The sequence below is a fragment of the Carassius gibelio genome, chromosome A23 (assembly GCF_023724105.1).
Source record: "Carassius gibelio isolate Cgi1373 ecotype wild population from Czech Republic chromosome A23, carGib1.2-hapl.c, whole genome shotgun sequence".
Lineage (NCBI taxonomy): Eukaryota > Metazoa > Chordata > Actinopteri > Cypriniformes > Cyprinidae > Carassius > Carassius gibelio.
The window spans coordinates 11,515,201-11,531,724 of record NC_068393.1 but is presented as its reverse complement, the minus strand read 5'-3'; the positions used below and the strand labels follow the sequence as shown (position 1 = coordinate 11,531,724).

Here is a 16,524-nt window from a genome sequence, read left to right as displayed (position 1 = left end):
CCACACTTAATCCAGATCAAGTTGATAGACTGGGGTTTCTTGCAAACAATATTAAAACATTAATTAGGCTAGGCTATATACACCTTACTCCTGCTGCTGTTTAAGTTGTCACGTTATTGTTTGTGCCTGTTCTGAATCTTTTTTTCCTTTCGATTAAGCCTTATGTTGTGGATATGCATAGTGGCACTTCATAAGTTGATAACCTGCCGTTTCAAACATTAAGTAAAAAGTAATAATCCAAATAGTCCCGTTTATGACTCCCTGTTAATACATTGGTGATTGAATCTTGAATCTCGAACTTGATTTTTCTCAAGAGTGACAGCCCTACTAATGATAACAATAAAGCAGTGATCCTCAAATCTGGCTCGCGAGATCCAGTTTCCTGCAGAGTTTAGCTCCGACTCCAATTAAACATACCTGCCTGTGATTTTCTAATGATCCTGAAGACACTGATTAGCAAACTCATGCGTGTTTGATTAGGGTTAGAGCTAAACTTCGCAGGAAAGTGGATCTCGCGAGCCAGATTTGAGGATCACTGCAATAAAGTATTACTAATCATTTTAAACCTGTGAGAATAGTGAATAGTAAAGTCTACGCTACAGCTACTGTAGAACAATAATGACATCGAGAAACAGCTTTCAGAACAATCTTTGAGCTGATGAACAATAGAAATCCACCTGACTTTAAAGAGCCTGAGCATTTAAGGTGGCAGATGACTAAACTTTAAGTGAATGGGCCCTTTAGGAGTCTTTTATAGTGACTTAGAAACATACGAAGTAACAAGTGAATCCCAGAATGCTCTGTATAACTTACAAAACAGCAGAGACTTAAACAAAATAAACATTAATATTGAAATATGACCTAACTGCAGTAAAAAAAAAAAAAAAAAAAAAAATTCTGTACCAACACCCTGCTCTACTCAAAAGTAGTCTCGAAATTGATCAACACTCAAAATTGATCAACTTTTAAGTGAGTAACTGTCCAAATACATTTTAGGGCCATATTATTTGACAGTTTTATCTTCTCTTGAGATTCTCACTTCCTTGTCCTACCCCACCCCACAAAAGAAAAGCTTAAGGACAGAATACGCTAAAGAGAGAACGGCATTCTTCTGCAACAGTTGCTTAGTGTACTCCGAGAAAGAGAGGGAGAAAGGGGAGGAAAGAGAGGAACGTTAGGGGCTAATAATAGTGTCCGCAGACGATGGTGTCAACTGCATGTGATGCCTGTGTGACGGTTTCCTCCAGCCTTCTCTTTCTCCCTCTCTCAACAACATAATTTCTTCTTTCGCCATCTCCAGAAATCCCCTCCGTGATCCCTTGCTCCATCTCATTGTCTTTCAGTGGCATGAAAATGTTTTTTGATTTTTCGCTTTCATCCTTCATCCCCACGCACGCCATCCTCACACAACTCTCCTACACTTTTCATACATTATAAAGTAGTGCAACAGGTGACCCCTTTACACGAGTGTATTCACACCATTTTAAGCGGTGTGTTTTGACAGTGTGTGGTTTGAGTAATACAATAGAGAAAACGGTTTGTCAGTCATTATAACAGACTGATCATTATCTTCTTACTGAGCTGCGAATCAATCCGCTCTTACATCAAAACTACTATTACACTCAAGCACACCAATGAGAAGTAAACATCAGACTACAGGACTAACATGGTAATGCGAACAAAGAATGTTAAAGGGATAGTTCACCCAAAATGTAATATTTTTCATTCACTTCATTTCATTCATTACCTTATGTTGACTCAAACTCCTGTGCTGTTGCTATTTTTCTAGAAAAAAAAAACAAAAAAAAAAAAAAGTAGAACTTTTATAGACATTTTTGAGGCTACTCTTCCTTCTCTCTAAAAATGTACATTCGCTCAGGGCTGCGGAGCACAAATAGCATTATAAAAACACCACTGCTTCAGAAAGTGAAAAAAATAACAGCATATGGGTATGGAACAACATGGATGAGACTAATGACTGAATTTTAATTTTGAGTTAAATTATTCCTTTTAAATTCAATCAAGTGAATTTTTAAGTCACTATGTGACCTTTAACAGGATTTCCATTAGGCTGGAATTTATATTACAAGTAAAAGATTCTGTGATCACGATCTTGAGTAACCTGTGCACATTGCAACACAGTCCCTGCACCGCTAATCGAATGGTGAGGTTAACACTTTCTCTCCATTTTTCCTATTCAGAACTCACACCTACCTAAAGCAAGAGAGAGTGAGAAAAAATAATATTTGAATACGACAAATCTGGGGCAGGCTCTTCATTATGAAGGTACACAGAGCACAGCAGGGTGCATCCATCTTAACTTTTCCATCATGTTTAATCCGTGAAATGGTCATAAGATAAATCTTCATCTGGGCTCCTCATTATTTCAATAGTTTTGTTGAGAGCTGACCTGCTCACCTGGTCCTTGCCTCTCGATCTCTCCCCATTGCTCTCATACAAACACACATTTCTAACTCGCCTTTTCACCAATAATACCACACACCACCATATCATCTCATTAGGCTACACAGGTGAACCAAATTGGCAGGTGTTTTGGGTTAAGTAAATTATTATAATAACGTAACGGCTTGGAAACCTGAACTCTTCAGCTCAGAAAAAGACATTATGAAGATCATTTGATAATCATTTGAAAGATAAAGCAAGCAAAGATTATACAAGTTATTCTTATAAAAGTCAAGTTTGAAGCAAATACCATTCTATTTGACTAAATGCTTTTGCTAATGGTTAAATGCAAAAAAAAAGAGAGAGAGAGAAATACATGATTGGGGGCAGAATAAGCAGATTGGAAAAATTCTTATGAATTCCCAACAATTTACTAACTTTAAATAGTTAAAAAATGACATGAGAGTATCCAAATAACCCTACACAAACACATGGGGATCACTGTACCATAAAGATGTCTGAAATTATAAAAAGGGAGGTCTTTTAAAAATGTAGTTTAAAATAAATGACAAGTTCGTAGAAATGTACTCAATGTATTCATGTTGGTTTCCTACATTTATAGCAATTTTTAAAGTAATTTAATGTACTAAGACTTTAATGGACTTCTAATACACTTGAGTTTACTCAAGTTCAAAGGTCAAGGTACAAAAAATTTACGTTTATAAAGTCAAATCTATCAACAGTCGTTTTTCTCTGGTTAACTCCATTTGACAAAAAAAATTGCATTTACATAAAATGGCAAAACATTTGTTATGCTTTTTAAAGGCACTCATGAGGGTCAAAAGGTGTCTTCTCAGTTGTCTGGTTTTCTTGTCAAGTGACAATAAAGATGTCTTCCTGCATGCTGGTTACACTACACTAACTTTTTAAAACCATATTTTTTCATTGCTGATTTACATATATAACTACTTTTAATAATAAAAAATAATAATTATACAATATAACATAAGTATTAGGCAGCATCTATTTACAATAAGTGCAAATAGCAGTTTTTTTTTATCGATTTGCTATTTACACTAAGTGCAAATGGCTATTTACACTATGTTAAAATAGCAGGATTTTCTGTTATTTATGCTACTTATTGCAAATAGTGTCAATTATCTGCACCTCAGTATTATAGTACATTATTAAACAGTATACCATAATAACATATTGAGTGTAAATTATAATTTTATTTCAATTTAATGGATGCATCATATTGGGACAATAAAGCCCTAACCCTACCCAATACTTTAATTTAAACTTTTTCTTCTATTATTTATTTACTTTTTATTGTAAATAAATGCCTTTGGCAAAAAAGTTTGGCAAAAGAAGGGTTCGAATCAGTCAATTTATATATATATATATAACCTTACCTATAGTATGCCATCTTAAATGCACATTTCAAATTACATTTGATTCTTTAGCTCTACATTTCAATCATATCCTCAGTGACTGATAGTGATAAACAGCTTCCGGACAATCGGGTGGCAGAGCTGCCACGGTTCCCGTGGATACCGGGCGGAATGACACATGAACAAGTGGTTACCAAAGACCCGAGAGAGACACGAGCTCAACTACAGATATACAACCCTGAACGAGATTCACCGGCTGCGAGGCGCGTGAGCGTGCACCATTGTGCGCGTGGCTCAGATTTTGCATAGGCAAATATCGGGCACTATTACGCGTTTGATTAGCAGATGGGGAAAAGAGCACCCGTACTAACCGTTGCCTTGATGGGGACGTACAGGACCGCTCTGTCCGCTGCCCCGTTCTCGTTCGGCTTGCCGTCAGTGTTGCCCACCTGGAAACCTTTAGATTTGACCCAGAACTTAAATTTGGCGTTGATGTGGTTTCTCTCGACATAGACTCCATTCGAGTCGTCGCTCTGTAAGAGGGTCTGCAGAATCTTGTTGTATTTTCGCCGGGTGACGGTCTTTGTTTTACCGGAGTCCCCGTAAGTGCGGAGGCACCACTCCTGAAAATCACCCAACATCTCCGCCTCGGACACCGCGGGGCTTCGGCTCCTTCTCGTTACATCCACCCGTTTTTTGGTTGACATGGCTTTGTCGGTCCTCCTCCGGAAAGAAAGAGGCTTCGGTGATAAGCTAGATTTAGATAGTTCCTAGAATTTTTATCTTTAGAACACAGATGAAAATATTCTAATTCTAATACACGACTAAACGCCTTTGTATTTGTCTATCCTCGCACCTGTTAACGGAGCCGTTTCTTCTGTCCCACAGGATGGCAAACAAATGTCAGTCCCGCGTCTCCTATTGAGGAACTGAAAGAGGGGCCGTCCTACAAACGGCTTTCGCCCACCTGTAAGCTGGAGGCTAATTAAACCAATCTGTCATTCGCCTAAATACCCCAAATACGACGATTAGACTGTGTTTAATACGCCTAGGAGCCCAAGAATTGCTCATAAGGAGGAGCGAGTGCTCCTCTCGGCGGTCGTTGAAGCTCGCTCACCGGTCGCTCAGACCTCAAATCGCTCGCCACCTGTTAGAATGAGCTCGAGCCTCGACGCTCCGCGCGCCTGCCACTGTCCACGAGGAGAACGGGATTGTAACGTGAGTGATGAGGCATACGAGCTGACCCTCGAGGCGGTAGGGTGGATGGGTTTGAGTGGAGTCCCATGCGCGATGGGACGGTTCAGATCCAGGAAGTGCACGCGTGCAGATAGCCCAAATCTACACAAAGCAGATGTGTGTCCCACAGAAAACAGTTTTCGACCTGAGGTTACTGTTTGTTTACATTCTATTTATTTTATTTTATATTTTTTTAAACATATAATTTATTAAGTGTATCCAGGGTAAATCGGTGCACTTACATTTAATTATTTTGGATAAATATTTTTTTTTAGATTTGAAATACTGATTACAGAAACAGAATGTGTCATTATAAAGTACCAAATGAAAACATAAATAATAAGCATTTAAATATATATGGAAAATATATACAGTTTATGTCTACTCTGGTGCTATATTTGATTTAAGGGTGTTCACGTTGCAGTGAATGGACATCATTTTCAATAAAAAGTTGATTTCTGGCAATGTGAGCTAAAGACACCGTAGGCAAGGCAAAAAAGAAAGTGAAAAGTTAAGCAAAGCATGCAAATGATGAAAGCAGGAAGACTTATGGGAAACCAACATCATAGCAACTCCCAGACCTTCATCAGTTTAATTGTTGTCAGTGTGAACAGGGCTTTATGCTGAAACAAAAGCAGCATCAGAGCTACATGTGATACTAGGGGCAGAAGTGGGTCAGTGCATGTGCATTATAGGCTTAAATGCACTATTTTGTCTTTACACAGAATTTGGAGGCGACGCAAACCTGTTCAAAGCATGCTTAAAGTCACCCCTAGATGTCAGCTACTTTTTCTAAAAACTGAACAGTTCCATGAAGGTCATGAAGGTGAATGTGGTAAGAGATCAGTGTTTTCTTTAATGTATTTAATGCTGCCTTCAAGTGCTATCTGACATCTAGATGTTGCGAAAAAATGAATAAACTTGACAGTCACTACCGCAATCGTTCTCCCCTCCACCGCATGAACTGTTCATGGCATAGCCTACTTTAAATACAATATAAGTTGCTTTTGATCAAGATATAAGCCAAATGTATGAATGTAAATGAAATGCCACTGTTAAAGGCCTGGAGCTCATCCAATAATAATAAATGACTGACTGGAAAAGTCATAGGGAAAAAATGATTAAAACAAGTAAACATATTAATCATTAATAAAAAATGTAGAACCTTGATGACCAGATGTTGTGAAGCAGCTATTTTGTAATTAATTTGCATATACATACATGTGCCCTGAGGACAATTGTATTGATAATGAGAGGTTGCTTTTTCATATCGGAGACTCAGTGGAGCTCTTTAAGTACCAACATAGTCTCAGGTGTCTCTCCTAAAATGGCTTGAAATGTAAAAGAAATAGAGAAATAAAACCAGACAACTTTTTCCCAAAAGAAAAATCTGACAACTGGTGGCTTCAAAATAGTCTCCAAAGATCAAAAGTCTCCATTTGGGCTCAAAACAACTGAGAAATCTCCTTAATGATTTTTCACACACACATACACATACGCACACACACACGTCTGCTAGAACAGTCTGATCAAATAGGCTTAAAGAATATTTAAAATAGATCAATATTAACCTTTAAATCTGAATTCTCAGCTCAGGGAAGTTCCAGAAACACATTCCTAGAGTAATCATCTAAGTGACTAGAGAGAGAAATACTACTGCAGATCATGAAATAATGTGGGCGATCCAGGAGACCTTGAGTGAACAGTGAGCGTGGACGCTCTGTGCAGGGCTGAGTGTGTTTGTGTAACTGTAAGTGCTGTGTGTCTGAGTCAGACACAACATACAGATACACGTGCAGTGTGCTGAAAGTACAAGCAATTGTGTCATAGCTGAAAAGAGCTTTCATAATCTTTTACAAAAATCCGAAGTTCTACAAGGTCTACAAAAATTCTAAGTTCTGATTTAATAAAGTTTTATTTTGTTGTTGTTGTTGTTGCTTTTTTTCTATTAGCTTTAAAGCCATCTATACTGTAGTGTTTTATAAAAAGTACAAAAATGTGTATGGTTTAAAAATAAGTTTTCCAGGAAAACAAACAAAATATTTTGGTCATTCATTCAGCACTACACATATTTTCATCCAATCAAATGCCCCAACATAGTCCTAGAATGAGCATGCCCCTCCCCTGCTAACTAGCAACTACCGAATCATATGCTGCTTAAAAGTATGTACTCTTTTCACTTTTGTGAGTGTAGCAGGAGAACAGGCAAGCTTTGGGACAAACTGCCATGTCACAAAACTGCACTCTGTCACAGAGTTACATGGATTCAAGAGATGAGTAACTTTATTTTTTTTTACTGATAGGTCTGACTCTTGTACACACCCTGAGCCTAAAAGATCCCTCTCAGCAAAAGTTAGCAACAGGCACAGGGAAACAAAGCCCTGGGTAGAGCCAGCTGTATTGAAATAGCCTTTTGCTTTGGGAAGTGAAAGTGGGTTTCAAAACTGACTCCCTCCCTGCCTCTTTTTCCCCTTTTCAGCTATGGCCCAAGAGAGAAGCGAGCATCTGCTTCCAGAGAAAAGTGGTCAGTCGTCTGTGGTTAGCCCACTGAAGTCTCTTCCCTGAAATGTTTGTCACTCTGTCTGTTGAAATCACGACTGCTGGTTTGGGCCGCACTGTGTTCCGGTAGGCCACTTACGCTGTCCTCTGGCACTGTTTGAATGGTTAGTATTGAGCAGGCATGCTTCAAACTCAACCTTCACTGAAATGCCTTCTGAAATGGAATTATATAGTGTGTTAGCTTCCGATTATCCTGCTTTTCAGTATGTGTCAAGCATCTCATGGGACTGGACATATGTGTATGTGTGTAAGGCTCTGCTCTGTACAGGACGGTGTGTAAGGGTGGGTAGTTATGTCTATCTGTTGCTATGACTGCAGTCATCAGCAGAGGCTGTGAGTGGGTGTGGGGTACAGTGTGCTGCTTGTCCCTGCTGACTTACTTGTGAGCATGGGTTTCTGCAATTCAGACTGCATCCGTTATTGCAACCGTGAAATGTTTTACGCTGATCATATCAATCCTGAAAATTGAGATTTCAAATTTGACATTTCATTTCACCAGTCAGTTCATAAGCAGAACATTATTATAAAAAAACTTGCCATCTTAATTTCTATGTTACATTTTTTTTATTATAAAATATTTTTTGTGGATTTTTTTATTGAAATGTATGCATTGCAATATTTAGCATAAAGCAAACCATGAAAGGTGAGTGATTAACTTTTGTTGTCTGTAAGCTAATTCCTACATAGTGCCTTAATATTAGTATCAATTGCAAAATGCACATTACATGCAGAAGAAAAAAAATATATTGTGACTAAAAATTCATTGATCATTGATACAAATTCTTAAAGGGGGGGTGAAATGCTATTTCATGCATACTGAGTTTTTTACACTGTTAAAGAGTTGGATTCCCATGCTAAACATGGACAAAGTTTCAAAAATTAAGTTGTACGTTTGAAGGAGTATTTTTGTTCCAAAAAAAACTCTTCCGGTTTGTCACAAGTTTCGGAAAGTTTTTTTCGAGTATGGCTCTGTGTGACGTTAGATGGAGCGGAATTTCCTTATATGGGTCCTAAGTGCGCGCTCTTCTGCCGGAAGAGTGCGCGCTCCAGTATAGCAGAGCACTGAGAGGCTGAGCACAGCCTGATCAGCCACATCAAGTAAACAACATGCGATGTTGTCATCAAACTGCACTTTCCACATGTACAGCTTAAAAAAAAAAGACGACATAAAGTGGAACTTAGTCATTTTCCAAAAAACCACTAAGCAAATATATACAGTTTCAGTACATACCACATAGCATACCGCCTGTGCTGATGCTGCTCTTGTTAAATTTCAGCCTCTGGATCTGTGTCACAGCTTCCACATGCTCTCAACTCAAAAGCCTACTGGCGCTCGTGATTCTTTAGCTCCTCCCACACGTCACGCCTCTAGGCGCTCGTGTTTTTCCGGGAAAATCGGTACAGACTATCTTTCTCTTATGAATATAATAAAAATAAAGACTTTTTGGAGTTATGAAGGATGCAGTACTACTCTATAGGTACTCAAGATTAACAGGATATTGTGTGAAAACGAGCATTTCACCCCCCCTTTAATAACCCCATGATTAGTTCATTCATGCAGGACAACTCGTGAGATGATTTCTCGCTTTAATTTGAACTAAATTAAAAAGAGGGAACAAAGTAGTACAGGAATTAAATAATGGGAATTAAATATGTTTTATATAGTTCTCAGTATATTGGAGAAATTGAGAACTATTTTAGATAGTGTAGTTACATCATTTTCCGCTATTGCATTCTCTCTAAATTAGTATTTTTCTTATGCGACCGTTAAATGTATGTTTTATGTAAAATGTAAAACGAGTGTGTAGTACGAAAGTAATCTGGATGTACTCCATTCGTAATGTGACCTATACCAGCATCACTTGCATCACTTTACTCACAAATCCTTTCCCATGGCCTCATGGGTTAGTTAAGTGTCCACTAGATATGCACTTCAGAATCTCGCCGGAAAAAGTAGGTCATCAGGGGACTTTTTGCCTACTGCTTTATGAATGCTGTGAATTTTGACGTGCTATTTTGTTCACATACTGTTTTACTATATAGTAGGGAGATTTGCAATTACATATGCTCCCCTGGACACCTTGCATGTAACTAAAAGCAGTATGGAATCATCCTATGACATAAATATCTCTTAGCTTATAGTACATTTTGCATAATTGTCACCCCACTTAACTATCTATAAAGACTGAGAAGGGACCACCCACCGCAAATGTTCCTGCATCCGTTCAGTTGCGTGCCAGCAGCTGTGTCACGCACACGAAGATCACTAGCCTCATCTTTCACAGGAAGCTGAACGGGGGAACTCTACACATGTTTGTCTTGAATATCTCATGTGTCATCACATGGGTTTAGTGTGGCTGAGAAATGGTTGTGTGTGTCAGCACCAAAAGTTGAAAATAAAAGTACTGAAATTGATTTGGAAAGATGTGATGTTGAGAACGACAGGTGTGGAATGAGATCGAGGTAACAAGACAATATTATTGCAAAGAAATCCATCTTTTCACAAATGAGACAACTTTCTTGGGCGAGACATCTGACATCAAACCATTTTTCGCTTCAATATTCAGTGAGGCTGTCACATTGTTTATACCCTGACATGTGTCCTGCACGAATGCTATCACAAATACAGGCTAACGGATGATCCGTTCTCATTGCCGATTCATTGTTTGTCTGTATTGCGGTGTCCCAGTGGTTGAAACTATGGCAGCACTGCTCTCTTGAAACACTGTGGAGCCAAACACCCATCAATCCCATGCGCTGCACCTCATTACCGGGCTGTCCTAAGACTGTACACGACCATAATAGCTGTTTAACGATCCTCTATCCATCTTCCATAATCAAAATGGTGCCTGGAGACACCAAAGACCTGGAATGCACTTCAAATGTATGTCATGTTGCTCCTCATGGTCTAGGAGAATAAAAAACAAACAATCAAGACGCTAGGCACGGCCACCTCTTAGCATTAGCTAAGCCTTCCTGACTCCTAAACTCTCTTCAGTACTATTTCCAGTGACTATAAATGTAGCATTTATGTCTCTTAGAAGCAGCCTTAATATAGAAAATGTTATAAATCAGCAAGTACTTAAAAAATCTTTAACGTTAAATTAAACCTAAAAGCTTTATTTATATGGAAACAAATAAAAACAAAAGAAGCAACACTGAAGAAACAAACAGACACAGCACAGTGCTAAAAACATCCATCTGACACATTTCTACATAGACCAACAATTAAAAAATAGTGCTGACTAGATCCCATCCGGTGTGAAAAGGCCCCTTACAGCAGTAGTGCGAGACCCTCAGTGACCTATAAACCACAGTGTTTACTGCAGTTTTAGCATCTACGCTAGCAATGTGCTCGATAAACTGTAAACTCATGACTGAGTTTGATTTTGAATATCTGTTCTCAGATTTAGAGCATATGACGAACCAGAAGTGCTTTGACCTTCAACACCCTGGCCTGCTGGGTCATTAGCTCAGTTTTACACAGTTCCAGCCTTGTGCAAGAAGATGTATGTGAGAAAACGGTGACAGGCTAGCCTAAAGGGCAACCAAGAATCAACCAAAAAAATCACTCAACGAATGCAGTTTTTATTCCTGTTTTGATGTATTTCCTATTAAAACATGAAGTTGGTGTTGCCATATCAAAGGGCTTGTCCTTTTTTATGAGCTAATAACCTTTAGTGTACTGTGTATAACAGCAAAGAACCATGATTTACTATTTATATTTGCAATTGCTAGTCTATGGCAATATTTGATCAATTTCAGCATTGTTTTTGGTTGTTACATTGTATTACTACTAAACTTTTTTTTATCAACTTTCAGGTGTGTGCTAGAATATAAATGGCCTCAGAGTCAGCTGGCTTAAACCACAAACAGCAATTTTGTTCAGCTACAGGGAACAGATGCATTCATTTCTATGTAAAAGACATTTAAAAATTTAAGTTACATGTAATGTCCTTTGATAATATTTATACTTTTCCACTCACTCAGACATTTCTAAATCGAATCAAAATATTTTATTTTGTGCCAGATATTATGTCATGCGCGCAAAAGCTACTAACTGAGCCACTCAAAAAAATGTTTTACCACAAAACCATGTGACCAGCATTGTATGATTTTGAACACATTAAGTGTCCTCTCAATTTTCTCAATACACCCAAAACACCCATTCAGAAACATCTGTAAATATCCACTAATAAACACATCCCTCTTCTTGGATCACCACCCACAATTAAAGACTTCCACTTTCCCTTTCACACTTGGTTAGTTTATCGGTCCTTTCCTTAATTTGTCTGATATATCCCCCTAACCTGTGTTCAGTATGTGCCCTGAGGTGAAGCTATGTCCTGCTCTCACAACTGCCTGCATCAAGGAATCAGTCATTCAGGGACTCTCTCAAAGCTAGTCCTTTTGTTTGTCCCCTCCCTTTTTTGTCCCTGTTATCCTTCTTCTCTGCCCAGTTATGCTCCTGAATTTAAGAGAAGAGACAGAAATGTATTTCTTTCTTTTGACTTCTTTTCTGCACAGGCGTAGGTTAGTCTGAGCAGGTCATCGCTGCAGGAAATGTTTTTTAGTCTTATTTGAGGTGCTACAGCACTGTGCTGGCAGCAGTGATGCCCTTGGCCTCACCTTCAATTAGCCTCTCTCTCCATTCTCTTCTATGTGCACATCCTTTACTCCAGCTCCATCTTTTGTAATCTACCCTTCATTTTCTTCACCCTGATTTGCCCTTTCTTTCTTTTCTAGAGTCTTAATTCAGCAAGACACTTTACTAACGAGACTCATATTTTTAAATGAACATTACAGCCAATGCTGACCTCTAGTGTCTAATGCATCAAACTGCAATTAATCAGATGTGGAATTCAAATCGATCATGATCAGGAACAAAACCCCTCTGTTTAGCAAAGGCACTGGTGTGAATTATAAATGCTTGCATTCACCATATTATAATATGTGCATACTTTTCATATAACATATTAAATACAATACAAATGTATTATTATATGATAAAAACCTGTGTGTGTGTGTGTGTGTGTGTGTGTGTGTGTGTGTGTGTATATATATATATATATATATATATATATATATATATATATATATATATATATATATACACACACATATACATACAAAATTTAAGGTGTAATTATATATATGATTCACCTTACATTTCTTAGTTCCCAACAGCATAAATAATTTATCCATTTCTAAGTGTAAATTTACATTGTATTATTTATCATATATTATTATAATAGAACTAAATGCCATTTCTGGGATTGAAATTGAACATGGTGGGAACACTATGAAACCTTTCCATATAGTAAAATATAAAAAGTGTGGATAATACATTATTATATATTATATTACGAGGTGTTGGTTTTGCTTTTATCATTATTATTAAAATATATTATACACTTGACTATACTATACCAAAATATACAATATATTGTATATTATTACTTTTGATTATGCATAATATAAGCTCCAAGTAGCTCCTCCATAGTGATGGAGCAAAGTCTTCGAATGGCTAAATGTTTGTAGTTTTAATCAGTTCTCAGTTTCTCACAGCATACATTGCTGTTGAGTGAATGAAGTCTCACTCTGGGGGAACAATTCTTTCAGAATAGATGGAAACAAAAGAAAGGTGTTTTAGAAAGTGTGTGTGTTGGCATTGGCAGTACGACTGCTGCATGAGGCTGTGGGGAGGGGGAGGGGTCTGCCTTGGGACAGGTCCGGGTGCTAGTAGAGGGGAAGCAATGGGATGGCTTGGTTGCCAGGGAGATGAGAGAGGCTGGAACCTAGGTGAGTGGTAACTAAGTAACAAGAGCAAACAATAGTAAGAGTTAGAATAATGCAGAAATACACATACAATCATTTCTCTCTCTCTTTTATATCAAATCACATGATTGTGTGAGTTTAAAGAATACACAAAAGCAAATAAACCCTGTGCACCTGCATATCTCTACTTGCCCGTGTTAATATTGAGGATGCAGATCACACTTTCTCCATGCATACAAATTGAGGCCCTTCTTCCTTCAAAGCAGCCTGCGCAGACCGCCTGTCCTGCCCAGATTAGGGCCGCAGCGCCTGGGGTGAAATACTGCAGGAAATGCCCCTGTGCACCACAGCCCAATCTACACGACACAGTGATGTCTGTGGTCGGCACCCCAGAGGAGCTTGAAAAAGAAACCATCAATTATTCTCCGGTTGACAAAAGGCTGAGGAGTGTGTGTGTACGCGTTCATGAGAACAGGACTGAGTGAAAGGAACAGTCTGAATGAAAGTGTGCTCAGGTCTGTGAGAAACGCAGATGGGGTTAACAGGGCCGTATATGAAAGAGGAAGACTGTAGGAACCATACCGGCCTTGGTTCCTGTTTGAAACTGTGCCTCTGAGAGGTTCAGAGCGGGAAATGTGTGTGTGTGTGTGTGTGTGCGTGTGGGATGAGTATCAGTATCCTGGTGTTCAGCCCACTGAGCCCCTGTGTGGGGCTGATGAAGTGCTAAACCCTCTTCTTCCTTTCTGAGCAACTGTTTCAGCTCCGTTTCTCACTATGCTTATTTATGGTCTTTGTGGTATGGTCTTTTTTTTGTTCTTGGCCTTTTTTTGTGGTGATTTTTGCGAGAAGAAACTGCCGAATGGATTTAAATTTAGTAAAATGTGTTGACGCCCGTGTAAGACACACTTCACAAAACATTTTTCCTCTGTAATGTGACATGTTTCCAGTGTTGCTATTGCTAACGAAATAAATAGAAATGAAAGCTAAAATAGAAATATTAAAAGCACAAGAATGAATAAACTCAAAATATAAAAAGAAAATCTAATTCAAAATCAATACTCTATATAAAGTCGAATTTAATTATAAATAGTATGTATTATCGTTTGTTGTTTTAGAGGAAGAGCAGGTTATTACATTTTAATAAATTACAGACAATTGATGATTTATTATTGCTACACAACTGGGTCAAAGGTAATAAGACTAACATGCATTAAGAAAGTAAATAGGGTCAGTTCTGATTCCATCTTGACTTGACTTTATTGATTTATTATTGAAAGTTTATTGTGTTTAAATGGATTGTTTTTAACATTCATGATGTCCTCTGCCCATTTTCTCTGCCTCAGACATTAGTGAAAGGAAAAAGTGCTAGTACAGATTAAAAGAAGAACACAATTGGCACAAAAAATCCTTTAAAAAAATCCCACATTCTTCAATGACCTCCTCACTATTGGATATCTGTTATTTGGCCCAAAAAGTACAAAAAGGCAATAGTGGCTAAAGTTTCAGAAGATCATTTTCACAATATCCATTTCAATGATAAGACCTTCCTGGGAATATATGGCAACCTTTTAGAGAAATTAAAGTCAGTGAATTGAAAATCCACCCTATATTATTAGTTTCAAAAGCTGTATCAATGACATTCACTCATTTTTCAGGGGCAAACATTGGCAATGTTAACCAGCAAAACTTCAACCTCTTTGTGCACTTTTAATGATTTACATATTAACTGTCCATAAACACTTCCACAGAAAACTGTCCATATTTCTCTCTCTCTCTCAGAACGTGCCCCTATACATACACAGTGGACAATGCCATTTCTTTTTATCTCATAACTTGCCAGAAGTGCATAGCAGATGTCTAGAGAATTGCTTTAGAGTGTCTAGTAAATTCTCGTGGGAATTTAACTTCCTCTTTCTGCTGTCTAGAGTAACAGTAACTTTGCCCTATACCTTTCTCTACTTTCAGTTATGCACACACACACACACATACACACATACACACACACCAGGTGCTTAGTGCACGGCAGGTGTGAACAAGCATGACCGGCCTGGAGAGGTAGAAATGTAAAAATCAAAGAGCTTCAGGATTGGGACTTAATCTTACAGAATCTATTTAACATCATACACGTATTCTCGCTGTCTTCACTCATTTTTATTACTGATGGATTCATGGCAACTGATCACTGCCAGAAGCTTTTCACTTCTTAAGTCAGAGGCAGACTAAAGCTAATAGTATTTCACAATATTTTCAATCTGTTTGTAAAGAGAATTATTGCAGTACAAAGAGCACAGTTATTGAACCATATATGTATGTCATTGCTGATTCCAAAGATGTTTAACTTTAAATTATACTTTAAACAGTTCGACTAAATCAATTCTACTGATCAGTGTATTATATTAGTACTCTTCATGAAATATCAGATGGTGTTTTATGTGTTTGATCATTTCGAACATCTATTGTCTAGCCTATTGCACACAAAGAGCAAGAATTTTGCAATATCTTTGTACAGCAGACAGATGCTCTTATGTTGCGATGAACGTAGGCTACTGTTTTTCATCCATCAACACACCCTTACAGAGAGTCTCATTTGATTTGAACTGACACAACTTGAGAACTGCTTTTGAACTGATTTGCCCTTTTCTTCCAGAGCATATTTATGTCATAACAATTTGCTTTTCTTTTTCACGTTGTGTCACAACATCATTTGGCTACATTTCAAAGTTCAGGGCCACAGTGAGTTCAGTGATGATTGCTTTTCCTTTCAGTTTTTGGTGTACCGCCTGAACAACAATCATGCAAGCAAGCAATCTGTGTATTTATTTGGCAAGCGGTCTAACTATGAGGTCTTGCATTTTGAAATGAAATGTTCCGATGTCTAGTTAACACAAGAAGCTGCGTAACCTTGATATCCGCCGGCTTTTAGAGTCATTTATCTTCATTGTTAAATGATGTCTATTTTCTCCTCCAGCTCTCCCATCTTCAGTAGTGCTTGTTGAAACACGTTTTACAAAGGTGTTAAATCAGGCGAAGACATCCATAAAGGTTTAAATTGGTTTATCCCTTTCCTTTTATATTTCTTTGCTTTTTTTGTATGCTCTCATTGACAATTATCTCTAATTTTATGCATTCGTCTCATTTGACTAATACAACCATT

The 16,524-nt window shown here is 37.9% G+C and overlaps 1 protein-coding gene and 1 long non-coding RNA gene across 9 annotated transcripts in view; one reads left to right on the top strand and one right to left on the bottom strand.

Moving 5' to 3' along the window:
• LOC127944470 (nucleolar protein 4-like) overlaps positions 1 to 4,872 on the bottom strand; it is an 85,438-nt gene extending 80,566 nt beyond the window's left edge. For 2 of the 8 annotated variants that reach the window (XM_052540410.1, XM_052540411.1), the window contains exon 1: positions 4,169 to 4,872. In XM_052540410.1, coding sequence (XP_052396370.1) covers positions 4,169 to 4,504 — 336 coding nt within the window. In that variant the 5' untranslated portion in view covers positions 4,505 to 4,872. Of the gene's footprint in view, positions 1 to 1,747; positions 1,786 to 2,214; positions 2,344 to 2,410; positions 2,530 to 4,168 lie in introns of those variants that run through there. The other 6 variants (XM_052540415.1, XM_052540413.1, XM_052540414.1 and 3 more) reach the window with 6 other exon arrangements.
• LOC127944474 (uncharacterized) lies at positions 4,847 to 8,132 on the top strand. The gene is made up of 3 exons (XR_008150364.1): positions 4,847 to 5,183; positions 5,759 to 5,868; positions 7,513 to 8,132. It is a non-coding gene; the product is annotated as an uncharacterized LOC127944474 (long non-coding RNA).
• The last annotated feature ends 8,392 nt before the right edge of the window (positions 8,133 to 16,524 follow it).